Consider the following 12208-nt stretch of genomic DNA (forward strand, 5'->3'; position numbering starts at 1 on the left):
ATCCTTAACATTGCCGCCTGTTCTTGGGTTTAGGAAATCCCATCATTTAAACAAGATTGAGAATGTGATGTTTTAGGGGCGGGCTCTCGTGGAGACCAGTGAAGGCCACAATGGTTTGCATGACAGCGGTGATGGAACACCTCCTGTAAGAAGCCCTATACGTCCTTGGTTTTCTGGGACTTCCGCCAAGTGTGGATATTGATCGAGCCCTAAAGTTCTATCATCTCTCCGAGAACACTCATTACGATGCCACGTGTCCCCAATATCTGGTTTGTGGCGGGGGTGTGGGGGATAGCAGTGCCGTCTCTCTGTTTATGCTCTGCTTTGAGAACGGATTGAACGCAGTTTGGCAAGACAGAAAGCCGGACACAATGAGATCGAAGAGGAAAACAGAAAGTAGGTGCACGGAAGACAAAATGAACGGGGCAAGGAAGGACGGAAATGGCCTTGGAGGAATGTGTGCCAACAGGAGAACCACTATTATTGAACGCATTGTGTCATCTCCTTTCCCCCTGCGTGAGCATCCAGGCTCCGAAGCGAGCAGACAGACATCGGCAAGTTGATCTGTGGGTGACGAGCACTTGCCGTGTGCCTAACACTGTGACTCTTAGCCCTCTCCCCACTAGGGAATCAGCTCACGATTCCCTTTTCTTGGCAGTGCCCAAAGATGAGGCACGGATCTCACTGCTCTGCAGGGACCGGGAGGGCAGGCAGCGGCCATGCATCTTCCCGTGCCCCTGTTTGGACGGAGGAGGACATAAAATAGAGCGTGCGTCACCGCCGTTTATCTGTGGGAAATGAGTCCCTTAAATCCTGCCCCGTTGCTGGGTGGAGGGTGCCGTGTCTACTGGCTGCCTGAAGCCTCGCACAGCAGCCAGTCACGACTTAATTTAGTTGGATGAGATCACTGCCTCCAAGAATCTTCACAAAGAAACAAAACAAAAGCCTTCCCTTGCTCGTTCTAAAAACTCAGTCTCTCTCGCTCTTGCACTTGATGGTCCATGGAGCATAGGCTGTGCTCAAACTCAGGGGAGAAGCCGAGCTGGCCAGAATGGCAGGCACCCCAGCCTGAGAGGGCCTGAGGCCACACAGAAGACCCCTGCCTGAGGAAGAAAGACAATGGCAGAGATGCGGTGGGTCAGGCAGCTGCTGGCAGACATGTCTTCCACTCCTGTTCTAGGGAAGTGCCCCACCCCCAAATACCTGTCCATTCCGAGGCCCCCTCACCTTTTTTCCTCCTCCTCCCCATCCTCATCCTCCTCCCCATCCTCCTCCTCCTCCCCATCTTCCTCCTCCTCCCTATCCTCCTCCTCCTCCCCCTCCCCATCCTCCCCCTCCTCCTCGACAGGGTCTCAGACCTGGTTCTGGGCATCACGGGGCTGCCAAGTCAAGATCTTGGTTGACTTGGGACATGGCCATAAATGCCTACTTTATTCCCTCCTCTATCTAGGCTATCATTGCTCAATTCAGAGAGGCCATTGCCTCCCAGGTTGGGAGCAGAGCTCTTTACCTGGCGCAGCCTCCACCCTGGGAAAAATCTGATGGCACTCAGTTACTTCACAGTCCTCCACTGAAAGAGGTTGGTGGGAGCCGCTGTGGGCCTTTGTGCCCGCTCGGTCCCCTATTCTCAGTTACCCGTCCTGTTGATGGGTCTTGCACTGAGATTGGTGGAGATTGAGCCGACACAGGCACCTGCAGCAGGGTTAAACTTCAGCAGAGCCACGCTACTGAATTTTCTGTCTGCGTTCCATCCAGAGGATGGCACCGTCCTTTCCTGCAAGGCAGAGACCCCGAGGTGTGCCCTGAGTAGCCGGGAGAGAAGAGACGAGCACCTGAGAGTGCCAGCAAGGCTTCTCAGGTGGCTCCGTGGTCCTGACCCCATTTGGTCAAGAGACTAAGCTGAACAGTGAGGAGCCAAGAGCTGGGGGCACTGATGAAAAGATCCTCCTCCCGGTGCAGGGGGATTCTGGAGCCCAAGCCAGCGCCTTTGATTTGTTGGAGCCATTAACCAAGGAGGCTCTCACCCCTTCACACAAACTTCAAGCCTCATATCTAATTAGTTAGCTGTTGGCGTAATAGCCAAGATGTGAACTTGGGGCATGAAAGTGCAGAAAGGATGGAGGCCCACAGGCCGTGGGTCCTGGAAGGCGGGCCACCCGAGCACTGCCGTCCTGTCCTCGGCCCTGTGGCCCTACAATGTTTCATCTGGGCTGCTCTTAACTTCAGTTGGCCAGCCCTCAGGGCCACATTCTCTTGACTCCTGCCTAACCTATGGTGGCTTCAAAGTTCTTGTCAACATAAATACTGTGCTAAATAATTTCGACAACATCTTCCACTGTAGTTCCCTTCCCGATAACTTTGCTCCCACTTACTGAGCACGTGAAGACAGCCAGAGAGTGTCCCTGGCCCTTGGGCCAGGCGGGCTGTGGTCTGCTCAGCTCAGCCTGTGTCAGTCCCTCCCAGCCTCTAGCTCTGGGCTTCCCAAACGGGCCCAGGGACCCTGCACGCTTCTAAGGTTTGGATCTTTTCAGAGCAATGCTGTCTGGTTGGCATATCTCACTATGCTAACATCTTCACTTTCCAGGGCCCTGATAACGTCTAGAGCGTAACCATTTCCTATAATACCAGTACTTACTGGCACCCAGTAACCACTGGTCGAATCCAAAGCTTGTCTTAGGTATATCACCATACCTGGACGGATGCTGTGTGGTTCCCTTTTCTCAGTTTAAAGGAAACATAACTCAAACCATCTTCTTTTCAGTTTAAAAAAAAAGATTTATTACTTTTTATTTTCTGTGTATGGGTTTGCATGTCTGTCTGGACGATGTGTGTGCAGTACCGAAGGAAGCCATAAGGGGGAGCTAAATCACCTGAAAGTAGAGTTACAGATGGCTGTTTGCTGCCCTTTGGTGCTGGGAACCAGATTCAGGTGCCCTACAAGATTAAATGCTCTTAACTGCTGCGAGCTTGCTTGCTCTCTCTCTCTCTCTCTCTCTCTCTCTCTCTCTCTCTCTCTCTCTCTCTCTCTCTCTCCCTCTCTCTCCNTCTCTCTCTCTCTCCCTCTCTCTCCCTCTCTCTCCCTCCCTCCCTCCCTCCCTCCTCTCCCCTCACCCCCTCCCCGGCTCCTCTTACCTGTTCCTTTCTGGGATTAGATGGGTGGTTGTTAGAGCTGATAGTGATGCTCACAGCCACAAGGGACCAGTTTCCTGTTTTGTAGTCATTGCTCCCACCAAAGATAGAGTGTAGCCACACTGTCAGTGGCCTGGCACATTCTGTCCCAGAGGGAGCTGGCACCTGTTGTGTTCGAGTGATCCAGAGGCCCCATCATGGTGAGTTTCATGGGACTGAATCACCCAGGACTACTGAGATTTCAGATTCCGGTGGGGCAGGTAGATGAGGTTTTAATGGTATTGAGTTGTTAATAAGGAGTCTTTACTGTTAATAAGAAAGTATAACACAGCCGGGCAATGGTGGCACATGCCTTTAATACCAGCACTTGGGCGGCAGAGGCAGGCGGATTTCTGAGTTCGAGGCCATCCTGGTCTACAGAGTGAGTTCTAGGACAGCCAGGGCTACATAGAGAAACCCTGTCTCAGAAAACAAAAAACAAAACAAGCAAACAAACAAAAAAAGAAAGTATAACACGTAAGAATGCTTCAATGCCCCTTTGTGGGCCTCAGCTTAGAAAGAAATGATGCCACTCTCAGAGGGAGAGCGAGAGTGAGAGCGAGAGCGAGTGAGCGAGCGAGAGAGCGCATGCAAATATGTATGGTGTGTGTGTCTGTGCTTGTGTGAATGTGCATATGCCTTTGTATGTATGTTGTGTGTGTACGTGTGCGTGTGCGTGTGTGTACACACATTAGTGCTTGTGTGTGAGTGGGCTTGTGTCTGCCTGTGTGTGCGTGCACATATGTGTGTGCATGATGTGGAGGCTAGAGGTCTGTGTCTGGTGTCTTCTTCCATTGTTCTCCACTTTATTTTTTTCCCACATTATTATTATTGTTGTTGTTGTTGTTGTTGTTATTGAAGCACTATTCCACTAAACCTGTCGCTTGCCTGTTGGCTAGACTGGCTAGCCAGTATGTCCCTCGAATCATCCTGCCCCAGCCCCCCAGGGCTGAGGTTACAGGGGCGCTGTCTGGTGCTCAGCCCTTTAGGTCCGTGCTGGAGAACAAGCTCACGCGTGTGCACTTAACCAAGGCAACTCCCCAGCCTTGTCTGCACATCTCCTACAGTGACGATTTATTTAAGTAGGTCAACCTGGCTTGCAGACCGAATGCCTACCTCTCTCCCATTTTAAAACAACTGACCCAACCTGCCAAACTTGCTGACCCCGCCTACTGTAGAGGAGACTGACTTAAGATAGAGCCTTCACATTGTCCACAGCGACCACTGGGTGGATTGGGGGGCGGTTCATGGGGTCAGGCCGTGCTTAGTCATTGGTTGCAAATGGGATTTCAAATGGTGGGGGGCATTGTTCTGAAGCTGGATAAATGTTCTCCTCGCGCAGCGAATTGGTCTGTGTTGATGCTGGCACATTCGCTCATCATCCCAACTCTATAATGAAATACGGGGACAGTCAGGGTCTAAAGAGAAACAACTGATTTGGGGGTCACAGTTTTGATGACTCTTGTTGGTGATTGGACGTATGTCAAAGCAGCATGTGGCAGACACAGATCCCGTACCTTGTGAGCAGAAAGCAAGGGCGAGCCGGATGTGGTGGCGCACACCTTTAATACCAGCACTTGGGAGGCAGAGGCAGGCAAATTTCTGACTTCGAGGCCAGCCTGGTCTACAGAGTGAGTTCCAGGACAGCCAGGGCTATACAGAGAAACCCTGTCTCAGAAAACCAAAAAAAGAAAGAAAGAAAGAAAGAAAGAAAGAAAGAAAGAAAGAAAGAAAGAAACAAAGAGCGGAGGGGGAGGGTAGGGGCGGGACCCAAGGTCCATTTAAAGGTCACGACTTTAGGGACCCTCTCACTAGACCCACAGCAACTCCCAGTAGTGGGTCTATAGTGGAAAACATCAAGACATAGTGTCTGTCTGTCATCGTCCTTCCTGAAGGACTCCTGTATAGTGCTGATTTGCAGGGGATACGTCCCCCTCACCCTATGCATGCCCTTGACAGCCATCATTTCCTCCTTGCCTGGAAGAGATACTTTTGCTAAAGAACGCTAGGCAAACTGACTTTAGTTGCCTTTGTTTTCTCTCACACTGTTTAAAATGCCACTGTGCTGTCCTCAGGCCCAACCCTCCCACAGCGCATCATCCGAAGACCTGACCCTCTTGTCACTCCGACTGTGCCGCTTGGAATTTTTGTTTTTGTCAACCTGACCCAAGCCAGGGTCACCTGGGAGGAAGGAGCTGCAAACTAGAAAATGTTCCCATCAGGCTGGCCTGTGGGCAAGCCTGTGCAGCAACTTCTTGATAACTGACTGATGTGGGAGGGAGGGCCCAGCCCCCAGCCCACTGTGGGTGGTGCCATCCTCTCGGCAGGTGGGCCTGGTTGTATAAGAAAGCATGCTGGCCAACTGAGCCTTGGGGAGCAAGGCTGCTTCAATTTCTGCCTCCAGTTTCCTACCCTGCTTTAGTTCCTGCCCTAGCTTCCCTTTATAAAGCAAATAAACCCTTTCTTGTATCATAGAGATAGAAACTCTTCCCAGGGCAGCCTCTAACTGGGGCATCAGTAAGGCAACTGCAGACCAGAGAAACCACTCCACCCGTGTCTGCCTTGGTGGACCAATGAATTTATTAGGGTTACTTGTAGGGATGTGGGCAGCCATACCATCACGTTTCCTCCTTTCGGCCATCTCTTACTGCTGTGCAGTGTCAGGGGAGCCTGTCCCTTTCTCGTGCCCCGTGAGTGAGGCCCCGTACTGGTACAGAGAGGATTGCCCGGTCCAGGGTGGTGATAGCCACGCCCAACCTAGAGGACGGCCACCTGGCACTTAGCCTGCTGGTCTTTCTTCAGCTTGTTTGATGAGTTTCTTATTGCTGGGTTTAAGCAGTTGGATGGTAATGTGCTTAAGAATAACTGTCTCTGTGTTTCCTAGGCTGGGGTTCCCTGAAGGTTTTGGACCTGTGGGTTCATAGCTTGTAGCAACTGTGGAAATTTGTGGCCAATTCTTCTCGAAGCATTTTCTCCAGCTCACTCCTGAACTCCCTCAGAGGCTCCAGTTAATTTGGATTCTGATCTCAGCTGTCATTCTTCCTTTCTCCCTCTCTCCCTCTCCTTCTCTCTCTGGTTGGTTTTTAAAGGGTTGTCATTGTTGTTTTGTTTTGTTTTTGTTGGTTGTCTCTTGTGTTTTATCTTGGATAGTTTCTAGTGCCGTGCCTTCAGTGCTGTGTGCTAATCTCCTAATGTGACTCTAACTATTATAAATGTCTAGGGAAATGGACACATTAGAGAGAACATTATGGTTCTAATTTCTTGAGTTGCCTGATAGACTTTTATAGAGAATAAAGTTTTCTTTTTAAGAAAAGGGCTTCTTTGGGCTCTGCCTGAGACTAGATGGTTCTCTGTGCTCTTACAGCTAAGCGAATAGTACTACAGTCCACAGTCCCTCTGGCCCAGCGTCCCCAGGGTACCCCTGGCTTCTCTCCCCCCATACCTTTCCCCACGCTGTGTCCCACATGCTTGCCCCTGGTCTCTGCCGCCATTCTGTGCTCAAGCACCATCAGCTCTTTCCTGACTGGCAACCCCGCCCCCTCCTCCCTGCTCTTTGGTGCCTTTCAGTCTCCACCTATGATCCCTACAACATCTCCCAACTCTTAAAACATCTGTGGGAGCACAGCCTTCCTTCCCTTACTTTCCAGCTGTTTCAAGTGAGCCTCAGATGCCTTCCTAGACCATTAAGATTTTGGTGTCTGTCCGCTCCTCTGTCTCTGCCATGACCTGGTGTCTGTCTGTCTCCTCTCCTCTCTGTCATGACCTAGTGTCTGTCTGTCTCCCCTCCTCTCTGTCATGACCTGGTGTCTGTCTGTCCCACTCCTGTCTGTCATGACCTGGTATCTGTCTGTCTCCCCTCCTCTCTGTCATGACCTGGTGACCTAGACTATTTCTCCCTTTTCTTGTTCTGTTGTTTCAAGCACTGACCACAACACAGAAGAAAAGGACATTTTTCCTTGTAGTCCAATGCAAGAGGGAAATAGAGTCATTTTTGAGGTTGATTTTTTTTTTTTCCAGAACCTCTCACCTATATCTGAATTAGCAGATGTTCAAGACCCTTGTATGCAGCAGCCCAAACCCTGTGCATGTCCTCTTCCAAATGCTGTGAAGAGAGGCTGCTGTGTTGTCTCTAGACAGTCAGTACCGATGCACACCCTGCCACCCCCCACCCTCACCTCAGCTGTGACATGGCTTAATGTTAGCAGGGAGCACGTGGTAGAGGGGCTGCTTATTTCTGGCAAAGGTTGGGGGAGGGGGTTGATGAAGTTCAGGGTTCCAGTGTCTTCTTCAAGCACATCCCATGGCTTAGGCTTTGCCACCTCCTGTTAGTGCCACAGGCCAACCAGCAAGCCTTGCACCCAAGAGCCTCTGGAGGACATTTAAGATCCAAAGCAATACTGCTGTCTTAGGGTAGCTGTCTTAGGGTAGTCTGGCATTCACTTCCAGGTCAGTGTGAGGTTCTGTGAATCTTTACTTCCGGGTCAATGTGTCGTTTTATGAATCAGCTTTAATTCTCAAAAAGTCTCTGCTTTTTTCCTGACATTGTCTCGTGTGTGTGTGTGTGTGTGTGTCTGTGTGTCTGTGTCTGTCTGTCTGTCTGTCTACTAAGCTGGGAAGGGGTCAGTTGGAGGCCAGGCTACTCGTATTTTCAGACCTGGGGTCCTGTTTTGGGGCAGTGAAGAGGAGTGAGAACACTGCTCTTCACAGCTGCCCCTGGGGGTTAATGTCAACAGGAAATGATCCCTCTTGCTGCTCATGATGTGGTCCGAGTAGCCATACTCACTTCAGGCAGCTCCCTGCGGCCGGCTACCTGTTGTTGAGGCTGGGGATGAGCTGATTTATCAGTTCTCTGCTGTGGCAGCGTACCTGGCTTTCCAAGCAAACTGCCGCTCTCTGGGTTTGGCGCATAGCGTGTGAAACTGCGTTCTTCCCTAGGAAACATTTATAACGCACCTCTTACCTTTCAGGCACATCGGGATGAGATCCAGCGCAAATTCGATGCCCTTCGCAACAGCTGCACTGTGAGTATAAAGATACGGAAGATGAGCAGAGTAAGGCAGAGGGCAGAGGGAATCTCGGGCTTCCTATGACAGTGACTGATCTTCCGAGCTCTTTTTGCCTTGAAGACCATAATGCTTGGTTCTGTTTTAGTTTTTCGGGGTGGGGTGGGGTGGGGGAGGGCTTACCTGTTTCAAGGATGCTAAAACCATTTAGGTTTGGGAGGGGCCGGAACGGTTAAGAGTCAGATATTCCTGGGTGTGGGGGCACGCACCTGTAGAGGTAGCTGAGGCGGGAGAGTGGAGAGATTGAGGCATGACTGGGCTACATAGTGAGAACGTAACTCATAATAGAAAGCCCAAACCGTTTATTTTTCACCCTCACTCATACCCAGTGAATAGACCCGGCAGCTTCAGCCAGCTTCAGCCAAGCTCTGGCGGGAAGCTCATCCCCTCCCCTCCCAGTGGGGGAGGGCCCAGGGCCCATGCGGGCAAGGCACTGTCCAAATGCCAGGGACTGGCTTCCTATGCAGCTTCTCCAGCCCATGGCCTCTGCCAAGAGGGAGGGCCAATTAGTTCTCCTGTGGACCAAGAAAATACATCTTCCTAGCAGAGAAAAATCTGCTTTTTTTTAAAATATGTAAATTCACAACCTCGGACCCTTGTGGGTGACATCGCTTCTGCAGAGAGTTCCATCACCAGACAAGCCCCAGTCACGGGTTACATAATCTCATCAAGTCGGTGGAAAAGCAGGCTCTATTTTTGATGAAAATGAAGGACAGAAATAGGTCCCTTTGAGGAGACAGGGACGCTCTCCTTATTTGTGCTTCTGTGCCTTTGGTCTTTTTGTGGCTCTCTCGCTCCTCAGTGGTCCTGTCCCTGCTTGTACTATTTACGTCTGTGAATTTCCAGAAACGTCCCCTCCCACGCATGTGTGCGTCTATCTGTCAGACTTCGAAAGGACCCCTTCCCGACTAACTGGGGCATTCGGTCTTGGGTACACTCCGTCAAAGTTTGCATCTTAGCTACCCACAGTATAGCCACAGCATCCATGCAGCTACAGGATGTCTCAGCCCATAGGCGGCTCCCGCGGCTCACCCGTGAGGTCTCTCCCATGGGCCTGGCAACGGTCTGTTCCCTTTCTGTTTCCTTGGTTGTTTTCAATGTGTGATGAGGACCATATCTTGGCTCGTTCTCCAAAAGGAATTAAGCTGTTAGGGAGGGTCCCCATGGGGGTCCTTTGGTGGATGTAGGCACTGATCTCTGGTGATCAGGGGTGGAACTGCTCGGTCATGAGACTTGTTTGGTCTGTGTGTGGATGTGGTGGGGGATGGGCCTGCCTCCAGACACTTGTCAGCTTCCTGCTCCCCCTTCCTTGAGGAATTGCTGGATTCTGATCCCGTTCTTGGCTGTCTAGTACTTTTGCTTTCTTATTTTTGCACCAGTGGTTTTCTTATATCACACACACACACACACACACACACAGAGCTTATGAGTGACCACAGAGTAACATGGGTCCATGTAGCCCAGGCTGACCTCCAACTTGCTCTCTGCTGCCCCAGCCCCCCAAGTACTGCAGTTTCAGGCAGAGGCCACCATTCTTTCTGTCCCTGGAACCCTTTGCAATATACTTAAATATCTTTTAGAACAAAGGGCCTACAAAGAGAAAGATCAATAGATTCAGTCCATAAAAATATAATTCTCTTTTTTTTTTATTCAGAATATGTCAACAATGTTCAATGAGAAGTTAACCAATGTGAGACCCTCAACAGAACTCTCTAGAGGGATTGTAAGCTCGTATAGACTGATAGCGATCAACTATCTAATTCATAGGGGAAAAAAAAAAAACATGAACTGTGTGTGACTCCTTTAGATGACTAATCCTTCCTTAGCCTTGGATGGTTTTAAGATGTATCAGTCAGTTCATCTAATTTGTCCCTTTTGCCTAAAGACCCTGTTTCACTTCCTTTAGTTTCCCAGCATGAGAACTTAAGCCATGTTTGTATATGGTTGCTGTGGACCGGGTATGGAATAGACTCGGGAGGTGGGGGTGGGGTTTCAAAGTGTGTGTACACACAGGAAACCAAACAACAGGGTGGGAATAAGAAACACAGCCAGCACCCTTCAAATTTGCCCACTACCCTGGGGAGCCTGGTCGCCATTTATAAAATTGGAAGCTTGGCTGTAAGGGAACCTGCGGGTATGTGGGATTAATGTGATTTCCGGCTTAACTTACGTAAATGGCTGTACTTTCTAAATTTGATTCCTGCGAGACAGTGACCCCCAGTGTTTGTTTCCTTTACCGATGGCATTTGGTGGTCAGGCTTCTGGGACCCCTTTCCAAAGGTGGCAGCGGCTGTGGTGGGGCACTGACCTAACAAAGTCACTCCACGCGTCAGTCAGAATGGCTGGAAGCCACAGTGGTCCGAGCCATGTCCTTTAAAGTGGCCTCTAGCAGGCTCCCATTTCCTTGCTGTAAAGTGGGGCTAACCTACACATCCTCGTTTCCAACATGACATTGATCCCAGCTCACGGCTAGTGTCTGTGGTTTGGGAGCTGGGTGAGGGACGATGGGGAGCTGCCTGGTTCTGACAAGGACTTGACTTCCAGAAGCCGCAGGACATCAGCACAGGGACCCCTGGGCATTGGAGGCCACGCCTCCAAGGCTCCCGCCCTGCTGTCCTAGTGCAGTGCATTCTGGGCTTGACCCTGGGAGGACTAGGTTTCCTGGTTTCTCCTGTTGCCGTAAGCTCCTGGCGTGAGCTTTGGTTTAGAGAAATGGCCTTTCTACTTTAAAAAAAGCCCAGAAACTACTGCTTCAAGGCATTTAGCCATAATCATGGGTCTCAGTGACACAGTCAAGTTCAGTGTGGCTTTGAGGATGCCCTGGGAACTTGTCCCGGGTGTCTCACCCCTTTTGGGGCTGTCCACAATTGCCTCTGTTACTGGTAAGAACCCCATCATGACTCAGCCTTGGGGAGCGCCCAGTTAGATGGCAGAACACTGCGGGCTCAGACCATTTCTGTGTTTTGAAAGGATCTTTAAAAAAAGGATTCAATTTCAATCTGGCACCTAAACCCCTCCCTAAGTCTGTTTTAGAGGGGAGTTGGTGGGCAAGCATATGACACAGCTTTAATTATGAATCAATCTGTCAGCTATAAGATTAAAAATAAATAATATGCAAATAGCTGCCTTCGGGAAAGCAGGCATTAAAATAGGCTGTCAGTCCCGAGCCTTTCCTGCTGATGCCTGTTGTTTGGCTCCTCACCCTTCCACGCCATTGGTCCTCTTCCTCCACAGGCTCTTGCTCTCTGTCTCCTGGTTGGGTGTAAGGGGTCAGCATGCAGTTCTGTGATGGTGAGGTTCACAAGGTTTAGCTTTTTTGTTTTGCTTTTGATGCAGAGTAGGTAGTTTTATATTCTCTCTCTTTCTTAGAACTGCACCAAGATCTCTTCTCTACAAAACAGCCTACAAGAAAACCTGGCTGGCTGGCCCCCCATGTGAGGAGGCTGCCCCAGCCCTGTCTTTTTTTTTTTTTTTAACTGTGAAAATAGAACTAGGCTTTCCATTTATCTTTTCTTTACTCCTCTGCTCTTGGGGCCTAAACTGTTAATGAACTCATAAACTGTGTCAGTAAACAGGCCATCTGCCCTCAGTGTGGAAAGAACTGACTCATGGTCACAAAGATAACCTAAGGATTCTTGCAAGTTACCTGGTCCAAAAGCAAGAAGGCCACCAGATACATTGGCACACACCAGCAGTCGCAGCCCCAAGGAGGCTGAAGCAGGAAGATGTTGGGTTTGAGGCCAGTCTGCTATATATGTCTCAGAGAAACAGAAACAGGAGGGGGTTTGAGTAGTTGGAATATCCCTGTCTTCTCTGTTCCAGAGGGCAGCATCCTGCAGACATAAGACAACGGAGTCTCAAGTCTCAGGGCTGGGCTCAGGTTTACTGCAGCCTTTAAAGTCCTCCATGACAACAGGCATGAAACACGACACATGCTTCTCTCTCTCTCTCTCTCTCTCTCTCTCTCTCTCTCTCTC

The 12208-nt window shown here is 50.2% G+C and overlaps 1 protein-coding gene across 2 annotated transcripts in view; it reads left to right on the forward strand.

The window, feature by feature from the left end:
• Positions 1-12208, forward strand: part of Cit (citron rho-interacting serine/threonine kinase) — a 162268-nt gene that overhangs the window by 110598 nt on the left and 39462 nt on the right. For both annotated transcript variants that reach the window (XM_021161971.2, XM_029477721.1), the window contains one exon: positions 8136-8189. In XM_021161971.2, the coding sequence (XP_021017630.1) occupies positions 8136-8189 (54 nt within the window). The remainder of the gene's footprint in view (positions 1-8135; positions 8190-12208) is intronic.

This window comes from Mus caroli, chromosome 5 (genome assembly GCF_900094665.2).
Source record: "Mus caroli chromosome 5, CAROLI_EIJ_v1.1, whole genome shotgun sequence".
Lineage (NCBI taxonomy): Eukaryota > Metazoa > Chordata > Mammalia > Rodentia > Muridae > Mus > Mus caroli.